The sequence below is a fragment of the Rhagoletis pomonella genome, unplaced genomic scaffold, assembly GCF_013731165.1.
Source record: "Rhagoletis pomonella isolate Grant_MI unplaced genomic scaffold, Rhpom_1.0 Rhpom_scaffold_00009, whole genome shotgun sequence".
Taxonomy (NCBI): Eukaryota; Metazoa; Arthropoda; class Insecta; order Diptera; family Tephritidae; genus Rhagoletis; species Rhagoletis pomonella.
The window spans coordinates 4,780,441-4,802,759 of record NW_023458563.1 but is presented as its reverse complement, the minus strand read 5'-3'; the positions used below and the strand labels follow the sequence as shown (position 1 = coordinate 4,802,759).

Sequence of the window (22,319 nt, the reverse complement as noted above, 5' to 3'; positions counted from 1 at the left end):
TGTGTGTTCGCTGTTCTTTGTTTATGCGGGAAATGCATAAGTCGCTTGATCCCCATCTTTTAATAATTCATTAAATTTTTGATTCAACAATTTTTATTAAGCTTGAGGCCGTTTTTAATGAATAATTTGAAAAAATGGTAGAAGTGATAGCTATTTCGGAAATCACCACATTTCCTCATCAGACTTCTTTCAGTAGGATTCGAACCGACGATCCCACTGACTCAGCCAGTTGCCTTCGCACTGTGCTAAGTTCGCCTTGTGAATTCTTGTCGCTTTTTCCACTATTTCATTTGTTAAGCCAACTACAATCAAGCGCAGCTATTCCAGTGCTATTTAAATTTGATCATGTGGTTGTTGGATATTGTTAATATTTCTATTATTAGAATGTTTAACTTTTAGGTGTGCTCGTCCTTAAGTTATTTGTTTTTGTTATGTTATAGCCTTATAACAATTATATTCAACAATTTTTATTGGGCTTGAGGCCGTTTTTAATGAAAAACTTATTGTGGAAAAGCAACAATAATTTGATAAATGGTAGAAGTGATAGCTGTTTCGGAAATCACCACATTTCCTCATCAGACTTCTTTCAGTAAGATTCGAACCGACAATCCCACTAACTCAGCCAGTTGCCTACGTACTGTGCTAAGTTCGCCTTGTGAATTCTTGTTGCTTTTTTCCACTATTTCATTTGTTAAGCCAACTACAATCCAGCGCAGCTATTCCAGTGATATTTATACTTGATCATGTGGTTGTTGGTTTTGTTGGTTTTTGTTAATATTTCTATTATTAGAATGTTTAACTTTTAGGTGTGCTCGTCCTTAAGTTATTTGTTTTTGTTATTTTATGGCCTTATAAACATCATATTCAACATTTTTTATTGAGCTTGAGGCCGTTTTAATGAAAAACTTATTGTGGAAAAGCAACAATAATTTCATAAAATGGTAGATAATAAGTTTTTCATTAAAAACGGCCTCAAGCTCAATGAAAATTGTTGACTATAATTGTTGTAAGGCCATTAAGTAACAAAAAAAAAAAAAAATAAAATACAAATTTTTGAGCTAATTTGAATTTAGCTTTTAAAACAGGTGGCAACCCTTTTTAAACACTACACAAATATTCTAAACTTTAAAACTAAAGCTCTTGCTTGATACTCACGTTTTAATATTTCACACACCTAACTTCTGCATAATTTTATTACATTGGATTTTTCGATCAGATGGCAAGCCAGTTCAAAATATTTCCAAACTGAAACCTTCTTAAGCTTCTCTCATTCGACAGTCATACTGTGATGGATATTGCAATTATATAATTACTTAATTGGAAATTGAATTTGATTTTTTTTTAGCAGGTGGCAACCCTATTATAATCAGCTAAAAAATACAGCCTCTAAAAGCCATTTCGATTTATACCTTTATTGTAGTACTAATTGTTTTAATATTTTAAATACTTGGAATTAAATTTTTTTAAAGGTGACAACTGTTTTCGGGAAAGATATCCTTACATTTACAGCCTAAGCTCTTTAATGTGACGCCTTATTTTTGAAAATCGAACAAACAGTGCGGATCTGATGGCTTTGATAGTTAAATAACTTGAATTTAATTTTTTAACAGGCGACAACTCTTTTCAAAAAACTAAAACCTTATTGCAAATCTACAGCCCAACACCTTTAATTAAACACCTCATTTTTGAAAATCGAACGAACGGGGCAGATCCGATGACCTGGACAAAAAATCCCTTCGCGTATTATACATATATCAAATGAAATACCCCTCCTTGAGGCTAATATTTCGAGTGACGAAAGCTGAACTAGAAACACAAAATTTATGATATCAATTTCGTGACCAAAATTATACGCATTTTTTTAACTGCCCTGGAAACTGACGCAAAATTGTTTTATTCATAAGAATCGTTGCTAAAGTTTTTTTTTTTTTTATTTTGTGTTTCTAAGAGTAGACAGAACGCATTATATGTATATCAAATAAAACATCCCTCTTTGAGGTTAAAATTTCGAGTAACGAAAGCTGAACTAGAAACACAAAATTTATGATATCAATTTCGTGACGAAAATTATACGCATTTTTTTAACTGCACTGGAAACTGACGAAAAAAAATATTTAAAAAAAAATATTAAATGTGAAAAATTATAAAAACATAGCAACTTGGTACCAAAATTAGATAAATTAAGCAATTGTATTCGCCTCATTCTCTGCGCAGCACACATGTGTTTTTTTAAGAAGTCTCACTTCTATCACGAGTACGGTGCTGCACTCGCCTTTTTATATCCAAGCGCACTTGTGCACAAGGGTATATTAAAGTTGTTCACATAACGGTTGTTTTTAACAGCCAAAACGAATCGAGATAGATATAGACAAATGTATAAGTTAGCATATTGCACAGCTGCAACAGCGGTTTGATGAATCCTTAGAATCACTCCCACGCCTGCATAGCTTCTTGGATATTTGTAAATAGACTTTACAGCTGCCAAGCTGATCGACAATTCTTCAGAATCACTCCCACGCTTGTCTTGCCATTCAGATACATTCCAAAACGGACACCTGATAGCGTACGTGACTTTGGGCAGTTTTCGGCAGGGCAGCCGGCAATGCATTCATACCAACACACAAACAGAGCTACCGGCGCATCGATACTAAGTCAACCAGATCGGGCAGCGCATCTACACCAAGACACACACATCGACGAATCAGCGACTAGCTACAAACCGCAAGTAGGGAACTAGGGTAGATTGTAAGTGAATAAAGTTTAGTTCTGTATTAACATCAAGAGAAGAAAGTTATAATTTGCAAAGTGGCGCCCACGGGCTAGGAACTAACTAACCTGGAAATTCCCGCTACAGCAAGGATACTAACTGGAAGGACACAAGACAGCCAGCAGTAACAGGATATTAACTGGAAGGACACAAGACAGCAAGCAGTAACAGGATATTGACTGGAAGGACACAAGGAGAACCTGCTTTAATACTATACTACAATGCAAATACTACTGTAAGTAATTGTTCGATTTTTCGTGTGATCCAGTGAAATAAGTAAAAAAAAAAAGAAAAAAAAAACAATTTATTTTTATTGTGAGTTTTTCTAAATTAATATCAAAATGAGTGTAACAAGAGAGCAGGTAATTGAGATTATGAGACAACAACATGAACAAAATAGAAGAAAATTTAATGCCCAGTTAGATGAAGTTATGCAAACACTTCGGCGCTTACAACCGCCATCTGCGGAGAATTATCTTCCAGTAAAAATAGATCCAGCTGTGGTTAACAGCAACACAAATTTGGATCTAATAAAATCCTTGCAAGAATTTAAGGGGGATACCGCATCCTATCCGGCCTGGCGTCCGGCAGCGGCTACTACACGGAGGGTTCGGAGCAATATTATATTGCAATGGGAATTTTTCGAAACAAGATAGTAGGCTCAGCGAACGCAACGCTCGCTTCCTTTTCAACTGTGTTGAATTTTAAAGCTATAATAGCTAGGTTAGATAAAACATACGCGGAGAAAAGACCGTTACATGTTTTGGAAACAGAACTCAGTGTTTTAAGGCAGGGAAATTCGTCACTCTGTCAATATTATCACACGGTGGACAAACAATTAACACTCATAACGAACAAAAATATAATGACTCACTCCAACAACAAGCTCCCTGTGCCGCGCTCAATGATAGAGCTAGCGAAAATGCATTAAGGGTCTTTATTTCCGGCCTAAAGCGGCCTTTATGCGATATTCTATTTTCGGCCAATCCAAAAGATTTGCCTTCTGCGCTGGCTACTGCCCAGGAGTTAGAAAATAACCGTATGCGTTATGATTTTGCTAGAACATTTGCAGTTAACAGCGTAACAAATTCAGATAACCCAAAATATCAGAACAATTATTCAAGCACTCCCCAAATGCCTAAGGACACTCCTACTCCAATGGAGGTAGACCGCGGATCCTCTGCATTCCGACGTACAAAACAGTCCAACCAGGGTAATAAGAAGGACAATGCATTAGGAGGGCATCCCAAAAGGGATGCTAATCAATACGCGAATAAACGGGATCGCGAACAAGGGTATTCAGTAAATTCCCGAAAACCAAAGGTGCAACGGACGAATCATTTGAAGACATCCCAAGAGGTAGATCCACCAGAAAAAGTTACTGTGGATCGTGACAGTGATTCAGATATCGAGATCGCTTCTAATTTTGCGATGGAAGATGAAATGAATTTTTTAGCGTAAGGTCGCTCCTACTCTACATTATCAAGAAGACGTCGGAGGGTCGGGAGCTTAGACTGTTGATTGATACAGGAACCTCGAATAACTATATCAAAAATTTTAGTTTCTTAAAGGGAATTACCCCTGTGGAGAGACAGTTTAAGGTCGAGTCAATAAATGGGTGTAATCTCATAGAAAAAAATCAAGGTTTTCCTTTTGGGAAAAGCATCAACTTTCTTTATTCTTCCAAATTTAAAAAGCGTCGATGGTATAGTAGAATACGATTTCCTACAAGAAATAGGAGCTAAAATTGATACGAAATCGGAATATTTATTTATGAGGGCGGTAAAGAAAAATTAAATAACATAAATTGTGAGCAGATAAACTCCATGTGTTTGGATAGGGACTCAGTCCCAGCTCTTGTGAAAGATGAGTTTGACTCTATGATCAAAAAGAACTTGAAGGCCTTTGCCGAACCTAACCGAGCTTTACCATATAATACTACGGTCAAAGCAAAAATTCTTACTACTTCCTCAGAACCTATTTATACCCGATCTTATCCATACCCGTTTTCGGCGGCAGGATTCATTAATAAGGAAATAGAAACATTTTTGAAGGACGGTATTATCAGGAAGTCGAATTCGGTTTATAATTCTCCGGTCCATGTTGTGAATAAAAAAGGCCTAGATGAATACGGTAAACAAAAGCTCCGCATGGTAATCGACTTTCGAAAATTAAACGAAAAAACGATTGCGGATAGATATCCTATACCAGATATTTCTACCATACTAGCAAATCTGGGTAGTCCTAAATTTTTTACCACTTTAGATCTAAAATCTGGCTTCCACCAGATAATCCTTGAAGAGAAGGATCGCGAAAAAACAGCCTTCAGCATAAACAATGGAAAATATGAGTTTAATAGGTTGCCATTCGGTTTAAAGAATGCACCCAGTATTTTCCAATGGGCCATTGATGATGTCCTGAGAGACGACATTGGCCAGAGTTGCCAAGTTTATATGGATGATATAATCATATTTTCAAGGGACGAAAAGTCCCATATTCAACATGTTGATAGGGTATTAAGGAAGTTGGAAAAAGCTGGAATGCGAGTTTCAGCAGAAAAGACTAAATTCTTTAAGAAGGAGGTTGAATTTCTCGGTTTTATTGTCTCCCAAAAAGGGATAAAAACATGTCCAAATAAGATTAAGGACATAATTGCCTATAAGATGTCGGAAACACTTCGAGCATTGCGCTCTTTCTTGGGTCTATCAGGATAATATAGGAGGTTTATACGGGATTATGCGTCTTACGTCAAACCATTAACAAAGTATCTTCGGGGGGAAAATGGTCATGTGTCATCCCACAAGTCCAAACATCTTAAAATAGTCCTCGACGACGAGGCTATTCAAGCGTTTAAAAAGGTAAAAAGCATCTTGGCATCGGAAGATGTTTTGCTGTTTTATCCGGATTATGACAAAACATTCGAACTGATAACAGACGCATCTTCTAGCGCTTTAGGCGCGGTCCTATCCCAGAATGGGCGGCCCATCACAATGATTTCGCGAACACTATCAAAAACAGAGGAAAATTATGCAACCAACGAGCGTGAGCTTTTGGCTATAGTGTGGGCCCTTAAAAACCTTCGACATTACTTATACGGTATTAAGGACATCGTAATATTCACAGACCACCAGCCTTTAACGTTCGCCATTTCGAACAAAAATCCAAAAATGAGCGATGGCGAGCGTTCATAGAGGAATTTTCGCCGAAATTTTGTTATAAGCCTGGCAGAGACAACGTCGTAGCAGACGCTTTGTCTCGTCAGTTTTTGAATAATATGAGTGACACAGATGCAACAGCACATAGCGAGCTATCACTCTCAAACACAATTAAAACTATCCAATATGCAGTAAACCAATTCAAAACACAATTCATTTTAACAAAGGGGGATCATTATCATCTAAGTACGAAAATCATTTTTCAGAAAAAAATTCGGTATACCATAAATTACGACACAATAACAAATTTATTACAAGCTCTCAAGAAACTTATAAATCCTAGCGTTACAAATGCTTTTTTTTGCGATCTTCTGACACTATCGGAGATTCAGGGACCTCTTATTGAAGCATTCGCGGGCGCTAAATTTATTCATACGGAAAAATTTGTAATCGATCTAACTAATCCAAACGACCAACAGGAAGCAATAGCAACAGAGCATGCCCGTGCCCATCGATCGCTGTCGGAAAATTTTAAGCAAATTATATCAGAATACTACTTTCCGGACATGAGGAAAATGCTCAAGTCGACAAGATCAAATTGTAAGATCTGTCTGGAAAATAAATACCAAAGGAGACCCCCAAATCCCGAAATTGGGAGAACTCCAATCCCGGAGCGTCCAGGAGAAATTTTCCACTTGGACATTTTAATTACTGGAAAGCAGTTATTCCTAACTGCTGTTGATAGGTTTTCAAAATTTGCAATAGTCAAACCCATTATTTCAAGATGCACCATTGACATAAAATGAGCTTTATTGGAGGTATTGGGTATGTTCCAAAACACTAAAACAATTGTCACAGATAACGAAAGAGCGTTTACTTCAAATTTAATTAAATCAATGCTACACGATCATTTCGTTATAGAGCAGTTTTTCGTACCTACCTTACATAGCGAAAGCAACGGACTGGTTGAAAGGTTTCATTCAACCCTGTTGGAAATAGCCTGGTGCGTGAAAGCGCAGTAGCAAATAAGTGAAGTTAAGGATTTAATTTTGCTTGCTACATACAAATACAATAGAACAATTCACTCAGTTATAAATTCAAAATCAATCGAAATTTTACAAAACTGCCCAGTAGGAAAATTTAGGGAAGTCAAGGAAAAATTAATAACAGCTCAAAATTTGGTGTTGAGTAAATTAAATGAGAGAAGGATAACTAAAACATATCAGCCTGGTGAAAGGGTATTCCTTCGTCGAAATAAACGACTAGGAAATAAGTTTGAGAAAGTTTTCGTAGAAAAACTAGTAGAACGAGATTTAGGTACAACAGTACAGATAGAAGGCAGAAAAATTCATAAAAGTAATTTACGATAAAATCAATTTCAGATTTGTGCTTGCCCTTATCTGCGACACTAGGGCCAATCTAATTGTCTACACCTCTTCACAAGTTGTTACCATTCCTCGGGGAAATGTGGCTATTTATAATGAATTCATTTACCTCGTACATGCCACCAACTTGACAGATTACCGCCAGATAGCTTTTGAAAGCCGATGGTTCGTATCAAAATCAAAAAATCAGATAGTAAACGAAAATATTTTAAAACAACAAGGTGAAGAAATATTACACATCATCCGCACCTTGGAAATACCGAGAAGAATTGCAAGATCAATAGATTTCCTGGGTTCCGCTCTGAAATTCGTAGCTGGTACCCCAGATCATGAGGACTTTAAACTGCTCTTGATAAAGGAAAGCACGTTATTAGAAAACAACAATAGGCAGATTAAAATTAACTCCGATTTACATAATAAAATTAACGAAATAACCAACCAAATCAACACAATTCGCGGAAATTGGACCGATTGGATGTTAAAAGACGAAGAAACACTACTTTGTGAAAATTTTATAAGAAGAAATAACCACATAATAAGCCAACTAAACAGACTAGCACTCTCCATTGTGTTAGCAAAAAGTAATATTATAAATCCATTTGTTTTGGATGATGAGGAGATGGATCACGCTTTCAATTTCGAACAATTACCCTTTAGTTTAAGTAACTTATTTTTAGTATCTAAGGTTAAAATTTTACAAAATTCAGATGTTATTTACTATGTTCTTAAGATTCCTAAGATAATTAATTTTTGCGAATTTCTCAGAATCTATACATAATAATAGTATTGTTAAGCTAGAGACCACGCTTGCGGCAAAATGTAGCGATAAATTTCAACCACTCGACAACTGCAATGACAATCTGGTGGCTAAAGTGTGCAAACCGGCTCACTCAAATTGCTTAAATCAGGTGCTAAACAATAACACAGCGACTTGCTCATCACAATCAGCGTATCATATACCACCAGTTCAAAAAATAGACGAAGGCATTATTATTCTTAATAACGTGCCACCAACAACAATACTTGATCAACGAAAATTGGAAATTAAAGGAACGTATTTGCTTCTTTTTCGAGATTCCATCACTATAAATGATACAACCTACGTGGCAAAAAAGGAACCGATTTATATCCAACCACATCCTCCAAAGACGGTATCGATCAACTACTTGGAACACGATACAAGTTTGTCCTTACCGTATTTGCATAAAATTTCCATCGATAATGTTTCTCACATTCACGAGCTGAAAGAGGGCCTATCTCTTCATCGTACTTTCTTGTGGACAATTTTTCTTTTCCTCCATTACTAATCACCGCAACAGCAATTCTTTTCCTCTACCGCAGAAAAAAATCGACATTTAATAAAGCAAAAACTCAGAGGGCAGTGGAGGAAATTTTGGCACAAGTCGAGGGCGACTCGTTTTAAGAGGGGGAGAACTTAGCATATTGCACAGCTGCAAAGCTAAAACAGCGGTTTGATGATTCCTTAGAATCACTCCCACGCCTGCATAGCTTCTTGGATATTTGTAAACAGACTTTACAGCTGCCAAGCTGATCGACAATTCTTCAGAATCACTCCCACGCTTGTCTTGCCATTCAGATACATTCCAAAACGGACACCTGATAGCGTACGTGACTTTGGGCAGTTTTCGGCAGGGCAGCCGGCAATGCATTCATACCAACACACAAACAGAGCTACCGGCGCATCGATACTAAGTCAACCAGATCGGGCAGCGCATCTACACCAATACACACACATCGACGAATCAGCGACTACCCTGTGGGGAAAATCTCTAGTTCTGAACTGGTGCGCTTCTAGTACATTTAGACCAAGTACTGGTTCGCGATAAATCTCTTTTGCATGCAAGCAAACTGGCGAATTTAACATGGCGATGTCCTAGGAAGTGTCAATTGCCGCCCGCTGCATCCCTTTTTCGATAGTTCCGAACTAGACCTAAATTCTATAGTTCCGAACCAGTTCTGAAATCGACAGCCGAAAGAAAAAAGTATCATGATTTTTCCATCTTTATGGTTCTTCCGTGTGTGTGATTTTAAGTTATTTTGGAAGAAATGTATTTTCAATTTGAAATTAAATTTGTTTGAATGCTTGTAAGAAATGTGCGTTTACATACCTTTAGCTGTAGCTGAGTTTGCAGAGGTGCTCGCTGTTATTTCTTAGATTCCAGACGGTCCCAAGATGTTGAAATGTTAACAAAAAATTTTAGTTTTGTATTACCAAGCTATGAAACAGCATCTGCGAAGCGCAGAATAGAAGCGTATTTGAACGAAAAAGACGCCGAATACATATCTATGTAAAGTAAACAAGCCCCCCGCTGCATCCCTTATTCGATAGTTCCGAACTTGTTCTAAATTCGACAGATAAGATCTAGTTCGTTCTGCATCCCTTTTTCTATAGTTCCGAACCATTTCTAAATTCGTCACTTTAGATATCGATTTCTAGTGAAAAAAACTGAAAAAAATTAGTATTTTAAAAGTACCACTTTTCGCGGATTTTGGACTGGTGGGGATCTAGTTTATATCGGACTAGTTCCTTTTTGGCGATAGAGACCTAGTACGGAACTAGAAATTTGATTCACTAGTCCTCGTTTTCCCTGCAGGGTAGCGATAAACCACAAGTAGGGAACTAGGGTAGATTGTAAGTGAATAAAGTTTAGTTCTGTATTAACATCAAGAGAAAAAAGTTATAATTTGCAAAGTTATACATAAATGTTCAAAATGAACAGAGAAAACGATTAAGCCATGTCTGTCTTTCCGTCCGTTCGTCCGTGTAAACGATAACTCGAGCATAAATTTAAATATCTCAACGAAATTTGGTATATGGCTTCCCTTCGTCCAAGGTAGGTTGGTCTTAAAAATGGGCGAAATCGGACTGTAACCACGCCCTCTTCCCATATACATAAAGGTATTTTCGAAAAATGCTAATACTGCGATGTTTCAGTAAATATTGGATCCAAATTGTTCAAAATTAGTATGTATATTAAAAAGTTTTTTTTATATATTATTTATTTTATACTTTTTAGTCTTGTCTGTATAAAATTTTGCAATAGATATCACAGCGTACGGTAGTGCGCGCGAGTGACGAAAGCAGCCTCAGTAGCATGCTGAAATGACTCGCTTATACTAATTAGAGGTTTACGCCGACAGGCTTTGCGGCGGCGGCGTGGTCAACGTCAAAAAGATTCGGCGGCGGCGGCGACGCCGGCGCGTCTGGAAACGCCGGCGCTACTTCTCATAAGGTAGATTTTAAAGAGCCATGAGGCTACTAATCTTATCATTTTAACTCGTCAGCGTTAGGCATTCGTCATGCCAATTATTCTATTATTATAATTCTATTTACTTCATTATTGAATTAGTTTTAAATTTAAATATTGTTACTTCCTACTTGAATTAAAATGCTGAGTGTCTGGCGCTAATTGATGGGCGAACAGAAGAAGGTCTGAGGTATATACATACATACACACACGGATCTCTATATTCTCTACAGATCCGTATGTACTATTTAAATTTAAAGAAAAAAAAATTGTTTAAAGTTTAGTTATTGGGGTAATTTATGCCGCTCTCAATAAATTTTTGCTTATAGATGGTTAAAACTTCCACTAAAATATGAAGCGCCAAATTTTTCTAAGGAGAACCGAATGTAATGAAAAATAATACTAATGTTTACCATAAAGAGGGAACTTTAACCCTGTGTAGAAAACATAGCGATGCGAGGGAGCAAAACCTTCCTGGGGTTTGACCACCACTAAGGAATGCTAACGTAATTTTCACACAGCCACCTAGTACTTGTATACGTATGTGGGACCCCAGAATAAAATAACTTACGAATGTAAATATTAGCAAAAAAGTGTTTGTTAAAAATATTAAAAAAATACATAGAAAAATTAACATGTCTTTGATTTATCTTCAATAATTGAGGAGTTAGATGCAAAGAGGCCGCTTCTATTAAAACTGCTTTCTGAGATATTGGAGCTAAAGTTTTTTGATGTGTTATAAGTTTCTTGTTGTTGTAGTAGGTGTATAAAAAAGTAGTATTTTTGTAGTATAGAAAAGAATTGTCTACTGCGGAAAAAAATCGTTAGATTACCAGTATTCGACCCTAATTTAACTGTAATAAACGCTGTCGTCAAAATATATGTTACCTATGTTTTTTCTAAGTTATGCTATTTTGGAAAAAATAAAGGAGATCATACTCTTGTCCAGTGGCCCAAATTATGCAAAAAAACTAATTTAAAAATGTAATTTTCATTTCGTAAAATTGTGTTTTTATACAAGTAATATTTAGTTCCTTCAAACGATGTATTCAATGTACATACATCATGAAAATTTTGTACAAAATTCCTTAGGCGCCGAACGCCGCCGCCGCCGCCGCCGCGCCGATATTTTCGTAACTCGGCGGCGGCGCGTGAGGAATGACAAAAAACGGCGGCGGCGGCGGCGTGGCTCGGCGGCGTATACCTCTAATACTAATATACACGAGATTTGGAAGTTTTTAGCCAGACGTCCAATCGACATGTTTGAGGTACCGTTGGAAAGGTCTTGTAGAGTGTGTCCAGAAAGTGTATTCAAGTTTCATAAACGATTATCGTAACGTTGCGAAATTCCGTCTACTGCTAGAAACACAAAATAAAAAACAGAACTTTTGCAACGATTCGTATGTATAAAAAAGATTTTCCGTACGTTTCCAAGGCAGCCAAAAAATGCGTATATTTCTCGTCACGAAATTGATATCATAAATTTTGTGTTTCTAGTTCAGCTTTCGTCACTCGAAAATTTTACCTCAAAGAGGTGTTTCATTTGATTTCATAGAAACAAAAGACAACGTTAGATAGCTGGTTTTAAGACATTTGTACTGATATCCACATCAATGTTATGAAATTAGTGCGGCCTCAGTGGTAATTTAAAAGATATCCTTTTTTTTTAATTTCAGGCACCTGCCACGCCCACGAGGGCTTACGAATCAGTGATCCGCTTCGAGTAGCAATTTCGAGTTTCTAGCCAGCACGTTGCAAACCAACGCATAGGAACCAGTAAGCCAATACAAGCGAAGCAATTATATGTTTCATGAAAAGCTGTTCATTAGGAAAGCTTGTTTAAAATATACGCAACCAAGATTTGGTTAAAAAAAATGCACATGACAATGAGTTGAACATTAAGCAGAAAAGTGTATATGTACATATTAGGGATGTTGCGAATGTGGAATTTTAGACATCCGCGGATGCGGATGTTTAAAAGCGGATGCGGATACGAATGTGGATGTCAAGTATTTTTAAGAATTAATTTAATTGAGTATATAAAGTGATTTAGGTAAATAAAAAATGGAAAAGTTAGTAAATTTTAATAACTTTTTTTTATTTAATACTTGAATTTAAAAATTGGAACATTGTATTTAATAAAGAGTAATTTTTCGAGTTACAGCCTGTTTCTTAACGGGTCGTAAATCAAACCGGCGCCCCTCGCTCAAGGCGACAAACTTGAAACTTGACAAAATTGTAAATTCTTTTCGATTGACGCTTTATTTATTTTTTTATTGCGGTGCAATAATTCCTTCTTGAGCATTGCATCGGGGCTGAAAATGGTTGATTATCCCCCTGACTTTCATCTTTAAAATCTAGCATCATGGCAAGATCGTTGTATAAATACCGTTGTTTTCCAATTTCTTTTGGTTTTTTTCAGAATTTGGAGAACGTGTTACGTCATCAGCGTTTTTCGATTTTAGTTTTTGTGATTGATTTTTAATCCTTTCTTGTGTGACTGGTTTGAAAAATGTGTGCTTATAGCAAGGTTCTAAACAGGGTTCGTATTTGCACACACATGCTCTGCTCACACACACGCCAGAAACACATTCAACTTGCACTCTTTGCTCATACACATGTGTGTGCATAAGTGGAAAACAAACTCTGCTCATAGAAAAGTGTGTGCTGATTGTTATTAAGCGCATGCACATGTGTTTTTTTTTCCAACGGAGAGGGAATCTTCCAAAGATGTTATGCACGATTCGTCATCCTGTCCGCTAAGGGTACACCTCATTCGGGACCACGCCCAGACTATGTTATCACATAATTTAGGACTTGCGAGACAGCGCGCCTACGTACTAAATCCTTAACTCCGACGTCTGAAGCTTGTGTTTCGCCTTGCGGGACCGCCGTTAGGTATTACGTCGCAAGGCATAGCTTTGTCAATTGGCTCTTCACACACGCCTTTCTGGCCTACCTCTCGTTCAGTCTTCCATTATCTATACTACTACTATAGCGGACCACGCTTTGACTCTACTCCACACCATTTTAGATTGCATCATGTGGTGCACAATGTTTTCTGGCGCCACTCGATCGTTTATCAGCTTTTCTAGGTCTGCTCTGTCGGCGTCATACTTCGCGCAGGAAAAGAAAATGTGCTGCACATTTTCACCGCTACTACCGCAAAAGGAACACTCGGTCCCGTCATCGTGTCCGTACTTGTTTAGATATTCTCTAAAACAGCCGTGACCCGTCAGAAACTGCGTTAGATAGTAGTCAGTCTCGCCGTGTTTCCTCTCAACCCACGCTTGTACGTTACCGACTAGCATGTGCGTCCACCATCCTTTCGTGGTCGCATCCCAGTGTCTCTGCCACTCGTTTAAACTAGTCTGTCTTTCTTCTTTCCGTTCTTCGCCTGTTAGTCGCCTGCCGATGTTTCTTGACTTGTCGAAAATTTTCTTAAGCTCCATGGCCATTATATCTGGTGGCACGATGCCCGCTATGACTCCAACGGCCTCGTGTGATACCGTGCGGAACGCACTGACAACCCTGATAGCGTTTAGCCGAGTCACTGACTTCGCTGTCTTGGCATATGTTTTCTGCTGGAGCGCTGGTCCCCAGATGGGCGCAGCATACATTAGTATAGACTGACTCACTTTACCTAGGAGTGCTGACCTGCTCTGACTTGGTCCGCCAATGTTGGCCATTATCCTCGTTAGCGCGGCCGTAACCCTTGCCGCTTTCTCACAAGCTTTGTCGATGTGCGCATTGTAGTTGAGTCTCGCGTCTATCGTCACGCCCAAGTACTTCAACGACTGCTGTGTCGTGATGCTATACCCGTCAATATTAAGCGTAGCATTTTCTACCTTTTCCCTGCTTGTGATCAACACCGCTTCCGGTTTTTGCCCCGCTAGTTGAAGCTTTGTTGCCGTGAGCCAGTTTTTGATTTTTTGCGCGGTATTATTGGATAGAACCTCTATTTCGTTGAGTTCCTTAGCCACTGCTGTTACTACGATATCGTCAGCGTACCCGTTGATTTGTACCTCCCTTGGTAGTGGTAGGCGCAGTACTCCATCGTAGAGTACGCTCCACAGCAGTGGGCCCAGTACGGAGCCCTGTGGTACTGCACCCGTAACAACATACTTTTTCGGTCCTTCATCGGTATCGTAGAGTAGCAGCCTATTTGACAAGTAGTTGGAAACAATTCTCAGCAGATAGGGTGGTGTTTTCTTGCACTCCAGGGCGCTTATTATGTGGGGCCAATAGGCCGAGTTGAAAGCAGTTTTGACATCGAACGTTACTACCGCGCAGTATTCTTTCGTGCCATACATCCATCTAGTCCCTTCGATTGCCTTGCTTGCCATATCAGTGAGCTTTTTAATTGCGTCGATGGTTGACCTCTGTCTTCGGAATCCAGATTGGTTGTCGGCGAGACCCGGGGTTTCTTCCTCTAGGTGTTGCTCTAGCCGTACACAAATAAGTCGCTCCAGTATTTTTCCAAGCGTGTCCAACATGCAAAGCGGGCGGTACGAGCTTGGTTCCCCGCCAGGTTTATTCGGTTTCTGCAACAGAACCAACCGCTGCTTCTTCCATATTTTTGGGTAGACTCTTTCTCGTAAACACCGCTCAAATAAGTCAGTGAACGGGCTGGTATAATGCTTAATGGCAACCTTTAGAACTTTGTTTGGAATACCATCTAGATCTGGTGCTCTGGCATTGCCAAACCTTTCCGCCGCTTGAATTACTTCCTTGTCAGTGACTAATGGTGCGTTCATTATCGCAGGTTGTTCCACTCGCACCTGTCGTTCTTCTGGAGTTTGCGCAGGGAAGAGAGTTTCAACAACGTTTTTTAGTAGGATGGGGCAGGTTGGCGGTTGCCCTTTATCACCTTTAATTTTCGTCATCACCACTTTGTACGCATCACCCCACGGATTTTCGTCTACCTTTTCACAGAGCTCTTTGAAACAGCTCGTCTTACTCCTACTTATTGTTTTCTTGAGGTCGCTTCGCTTCCTTCTAAAGCACTCGCGCAGCCATGTGTGCTCCGCCGATCCCCGCCTCGCTTTGTTGCACTCACTCCATAATATGTGAATTTCTTCGTTCCACCAGTATGCAGGCTTTCTGTAAGCACCTTGTTTTTTTCCTGTACATAGCGGCGTCACATGCTTTGCTGATGTGTCCCACCAGAATTTCCGCCTGTCGTTCCGTATCTTCAGCGCTGGCAAGATTTCCCTCCATCATGGGTCTGAAGAGTTCCTCGTCAAGTGTTTCGACTTTCCACCCTCGAGTCTGTGCGTTTCTGATGGCAGCACATTTTCGACTCTGCGCATTGTTTCCGATTTCGACCATAATGGCCAAATGGTCACTATGCGTATAGAGATCTGACACCTCCCAGCTTGTTGACCGCACTAAGGAACTGCTAGCGAACGTGATGTCAATCACCGAGCCACGACCGTTCTTTTCGAAAGTGTTCCTGTTTCCCGTATTTAACAGCACTACATCCAGCATTCTCGTACCAATTCGTCCAGGGTTTTTTCAAAAACACTTTGTGGCACGCTCGGTGGTAAGTAGCAGCTATAGAAGTTGATTCCACAGATCTTCGCCGCGTGTGGTAGGCTTTTCCTAATAGCGGCTTTTCTTCGAGAGCTTGGCCTCCACAGGCCCATATGGCGGCTTTGTTTGTGCAATCAGGTGTCCATGTTGCGGCGTCCACGGTTTTGTACTGCTCACTAATTATTGCTACATCCACTTTCTCTTCGTACACAGTCTGCATGAAAAGTTCCTGCGCTGCCTCGCAATGGTTTAGATTTAGCTACATGACTCTCATTTTTTGGAGTTTTTGCAAGCTTCTTGGTAAAGGGGACATTTCAGGCTACCTATTTGATGATCCGAGTTTTCCCTTCCCTTGATCTTGCACGCGCTACCGGTCGGTTTTCTCTTGCACGCTTTTGCGAAGTGCCCCTTTCCTCCACATTTGAGACAGCACTGATTTCTATCTTCTGGGTTGCTGCATTCAAAACACCTAAAGCACTTTTTTGGATTCGGCTTCTCTCTTATCCTGCACACTACCCAGCCTTTCTTTACTTTCCGTGCGTCTAGCAGTAGCCTTGCCTCCAGCGCGGGAAGGCTTACCAGCGCCGTTTGCGTACCCGCATACGCCGTCCTGATGCTTCTGATCGACTGTTCGCCGAAATGGTTAAAATCCCTTATTTGGGTGCGGATAGCCTGGGTAATGTCTTCTTTCGTGGTGATCTCGTCAAGGTCCCGAATTTCGACCATTACTTCGTGGGTAAGCGCTCTGATGTGTGCCTGATCACCTAGCACTTTACATATTCCGCTCTTAAACTCTCCCATGCTTTTCATTTGCATTTCCTTCAGCTCCAGCAGGACTTCGCCTTTGCCCGTCTTCCTAATTCGCGATACATTCTCGCCGAGTTTTTGCAAAGCATCATCTTTTTTCACCGCCCTTAAGATGTTGCTGTAGGACATATCTCCAGTTCGCGCTATAACTATAGCATCGGGACGTGGGGACGGCTTGTACGGTGTCTTCTTGCTGCTTCGTGGTTTACCTTTCACCACTGTCCAGCCTTTTCCTTTTTCCTTCTCCTTTTCTTTGTTCTTGGTAGGGCGACTATCTTTCGTCTCCTTGCTCAAGATGGTTTCTGACTTCCTTGGTACCTCTTCATGTGTGGGTTTGTTCTTCTTACGTGGCGTTCTTCGCTTCGGCTGGTTTTCGTCGCGGGGCCTCTTTGGGGTGGTTTCCGCAGTCGTGGGCATAATAAGGACGTTCCGTATGTCTTCTTTTATTCTGATGTACTCCTCATGTGCATTTGCATGTAACTTTGCTATTTGGCTGAGAATGTCCCTCATGTTGTTGTTGATTGAGCGCTGTGGTGGGCGCATTACATCCATAAGCTTCTTGATTGCTTCGCCTAGCTCCGACATATATTCTCCGCGCGATCGCACTGCTTGCGCCTGTGGCGTGCTATCCTGCAACGCTGGTGGTGAAGACCTCGCTCGTACTGGCTTCTCTACGCTGAGCACCTTTGTAGGCGACCGAACCAGTCGTGATGCGCGCTTGAAAGGGTCCATTTCCGCAATCGGTGTTCTCATAGACGGCTCTGTCTCGGACACTTTGCCATTACCGTCATTCAAGCTTTCAGTGGCGCTGCTCATTATGATGCCGTATATGCTGCTGCTGCTATTGTTGCTTTTTGTGTTGTGCACATTGTGTGCAGGGGGGCGGGCCGAAATAGACAGGAACGGGTATACCTTCGGGGACGATGCCCCACCCCAGTTCCCTGAGGCCTGTCCTTCGCTTTACGAGTCCCGGACAACACGGACGGACCGGCGCTCGCCCGGAGCAACGCAGGCTTACTACTCCTGCGTCCAATGCACACTTCCCGACCAGGGCCCCAAAGGTGCTGGTTACTGATACACACCGCGGCTGACACCTTGGCAGAGCAAGCTCACATCACCCTCTTCGTCCGACCAGCGGAGAAGTCGCTGTCGAGATTTCAAGGGTCTCCCAGTGTGCCGCGACGCGTACCGGTCAGGTTACAATATCAGCCGCACCTGACATGGTGAACAGACGCTGACCAGGAAGCCGCCCACTGTGGGTCCGTCGCGCCTGGATTTTGTTACTCATCAAGCCCATGCATGATGAGGGGGACACATACTTCAAAGAGGCGGTGTCGACTCTCCACTGTCACAGGAACTTCATCGGACTTGCTAGCTTTTGACCAGCGTCCTCCATACCAGTCGCTCATCGTCGGGGGTTACTTATTCGTTTAGACTTATTTCGCAACTAACCTGCTACTACAGGCCGTCTGGCTATCCGCGACCTGCCGACCCTCCCGGTAGCTTAGAGCCCAGCTATGGTGACCGTCCCCAAAAGGAATCAAGGCACCCTCCGAGCGCATGCACATATGTGTGGGCCGATTTTTGTACTAATTTCTGCCCATACACATGCGTATAATATATTTTTAAAAGATTTTTTTAAATTAATTTAAGATTTGAGTGCTTGTGCTTTATATTAATAAAAATAAAGTACACACATACATGTGCCCGTTTTTTTTACCAAACGGCACACACATGTGATGTGAGCAAGATTTTAATTTTTTATATGCACAGCAGTGATCGGACTTCTACCACATTGTGGTAGATCTACCACTTTTTGGAGCATCCACCACATCTACCACACGAGGTCTAAAATCTACCACATATTCGCATTTTAGAGTAGTTATAATTTACATGATTTTCTATATTTTTTTCTAATTTTAAGAGCAACAAGTAAGAAAGTCTAAGTTCGGGCGGAGCCGAACATGAAATACCCGGCGCAAGTATTAAATATATGTTTTCCACCTTTCCGAAAGCTACCGGGGTGTATACATTTTAAGTAAATTAGCGTCATTAAATTTCGAAATATTCAAATTTCAAGCATATCTGAAATTTACCGTTATATGAAAAGCGGCCTCAATTTTAGTCCCATTTCAACAATTTTCAACGGTTTGCTTTTATGTGGCAACCACAATAACCGTACCGAGCTTGGTACAAATTGCTAGGACGGTTAGCGAGATACATAGTATATGTGATCACAAGTGGGCGGTGCTACGCCCATTTTCCAAAAGTTTGTCATAAACGTATTTCTTGGTAAAGAATTGTTGCAATCATCAATTTTGAATAAATTAGCTTCAATATTTACTGATTTATCGAAGATTTTGTATTTCTCGAAATTACCGTTATATGGGATGTGGGCGTGGTTATTGTCCGATTTTAGAAATTTGCTGTACCAGGACCAACAACTGTGCCAAGTTTGGAAGAAATTGGTGTAGCGGTTACCAAGATATACACATGTAACCATAAGTGGGCGTGGCTACGCCCATTTGCCAAAATTTTGTAATATTCTTATTTTTCGTCTAAAACTCATTGCAAATATCAATTTTGAGTGAATTATCTTCAGTAGTTACTAAAATATCGCAGTTTTCGTTTTTCTGAAAATTACCGTTATAAGGGAGGTAGGCGTGGTTATTGTCCGATTTTTAAAAGTTTCAGCCATTTAGTATGCTGTACTAAGGCCAACAACTGTTCCAAGTTTGGAAGAAATTGGTGCAGCGGTTACCAAGATATGCACATGTAACCATAAGTGGGCGTGGCTACGCCCATTTTCTAAAAATTTATAATATTCATGTTTTCCGTCTGAAACTCATTGTAAGTATCAATTTTGAGTGAATTATCTTCAGTAGTTACTAAAATATCGCAGTTTTCGTATTTCTTAAAATTACCGTTATATGGGAGGTAGGCGTGGTTATTATCCGATTTCGCCCATTTTCAATACCATCCGTCCCACGCCCAAAGGAGTTCACGTACCAAGTTTCGTTAAGATATCTAAATTTTTACTCGAGTTATCGTGTGCACAGACGGACGGACGGACGGACGGCTTAATCGATTTCTCTTTTCATTCTGATCATTTATGTATACATTTGTCTATATCTATTTCGATTCGTTTTGCCTGTTACAAACAACCGTTATGTGAACAAAGTTATAATACCCTTGTGCACAAGTGCGCTCGGGTATAAAAATTGTCCAGTACTAAAGATTATGTGGTAACAAGTAGGGACACGATATCGAACCGAAAGTATCGATATAGTACTCATTTTAAGTATCGCCGTAAAAATATGGGGCACCCATTAATATCGTAATAAAAAGACTCGATATTCCAAATATCGATACAAAATTCAAAAAATAAATCTGAATATTGCACTTTAATAAGTACATCACTGAAAGCGCGCCACATACCAACCTAAGATAGTACACATTTATACATTATTTATATCCATATTGCTTTACATATAAATTCCAAAGTAAGTAAGGTTATAGTACGACATAGATTTGCAAGAAATGGAATGTTTAAAAACATTGTTAACAACAAAACTTTCAATAAAAATTATAGTAAGGACACATTTTTACATTTTGGAATTTGGAAAATTAAGTTTAAATATTTAAAATATTACAACATTCTTCAAGACATTTCCCAGAGTTTTGACGTTTTCATTTATTTTCTAATACTTTGTCATACAAATGTATCATTATTCACACTAGCTTATCGTTTGAAAACATTCGAGTAAAAAGTATCGGTATCGAATGGCAAAAATATCGATATTGTATCATATCGTATCGAATTTCGTGTCCCTAATAACAAGAATGATAGTATACAAGATTTCGCATTCCCGGCGGCGATGAGATTTCTCAAGTAAAAGTAAACAAAGCCGAATGGGAAACTGTCAAACAGTGAATTTTCTCAATTTCTTAATATTAAATTTTTCATCGGGAATCGTGATTTTATTGTGTTAAATTGCAAAATATATGATTTATATTTTTATAAACTAGTTAAGAAAATGTAAAAAATCGGCGATTTTTGTGAAAGTGTTAGCATCTCAAGTTTTCAACGCGTTGTTTACTTTTAGGTGCAATCCCGTATTCCTCGGACTAAAACTAGTAAAATTGTCATATAACAAAAATTCGCTCAGAGCGGGATCGCTTTTCAGTAAGAATGGTAACTTCTGTCAACTTCAACATAAACTCCAAATTTTGGTTGTAAATTTTTGCTTATTTTATACGTAAAACACACTCAGCTCACATATATAAATAACCAAAAATACTTTAAAATTGATTAGAATCCACTTAAACAAGTAATTAAATACTTTTCAACATGCATTAGCAGAGTGCGCTTTACTTTTGTATACAATTTGGTTGCCAAACACACTACAGCTGATCGTTTGACATACTAGAATTTGCCTGCAAAAAATCTTCGGACTAAAACTGGTAACTTTTGACATAGAGAGGACCTTGTTTGCTCTCTTTTTTGTTCTCTCAATAGTCAGAGAACCGAGTACGGGATCGATTTCCAGTAAATTCCGACTGATTCTGACTAGTCCGAATTCGTACGGGATCGCAACTTTTACTTGAGGATTGTCAAAATTGGCGAAACCCAAGTTAAAAGTTTTTTCTAAAGATTCGAATTAAAAAGTGGTCATTTAAGGTGAAACCTTGGAATTTTTTTAATTTTTGTAAAAAGTTTGATCCGAAACCTGAGATCTACCACATTTTTTCTCAGTCTACCACATTTTTTTCCAGAATCTACCACACAGAATTTTTATTAAGTCCGATCACTGATGCACAGCACACGAGTGTGAGCGTAAAATGTTTGGATGTGCTGCACATGTGTGTGCAAATTAATTAGTCTGTACAAAAGCTTGTTCTTTTTAGACCGAATAAAAATAAATAAATAAAAATACGAACCCTGGTTCTAAATAGGCAAATAAATTGTTATTTTCTAGGAACGAAAATTATGAAGAAAATTCTGTTTTGAAAGTCGTGCCTGCCAGCCGAATTATTTTAAAATCTTGTTATTTTGTTAAAAATGCACCCCGTTTTTTATAATAATTGGAATTATTGGAATCACGGGCGATTAAGTCTCAAAACCGCGTAGTTCCCGGATGACTTCTTGAAAAAATTCACCTGTAATGAATAGCTTGTAATTGGTTTTTTATTAGCTGAGCTCGACTTTTCCTAAATAGTTACAGGAAGTCACACTTAATATTCACCACTGTCAGTACCATAAGCTATCAAATCTGTTTTGTTGTTCCATTCCATGCGCTCAATTTGCTTTGATATTTTGAGACGAATGAACGCAAATTTTCAACATATCGCTAATATAGTACGGATTAACAACTAACTAAAATTTTTTATTGCATAAAAC

At 39.3% G+C, this 22,319-nt stretch overlaps 1 protein-coding gene across 2 annotated transcripts in view; it reads left to right on the top strand.

Moving 5' to 3' along the window:
- Positions 1 to 2,672: 2,672 nt before the first annotated feature.
- Positions 2,673 to 22,319, top strand: part of LOC118745551 — a 46,482-nt gene continuing 26,835 nt past the window's right edge. Inside the window, exons 1-2 of one of the 2 annotated variants that reach the window (XR_004993642.1) lie at positions 2,673 to 3,002; positions 12,253 to 12,540. Coding sequence is in view for 1 of the 2 variants with exons in the window: in XM_036479015.1 (XP_036334908.1) it covers positions 2,989 to 3,002 (14 nt within the window). In the remaining variant the exon portion in view is untranslated. Of the gene's footprint in view, positions 3,003 to 12,252; positions 12,541 to 22,319 lie in introns of those variants that run through there. The other variant, XM_036479015.1, reaches the window with a different exon arrangement.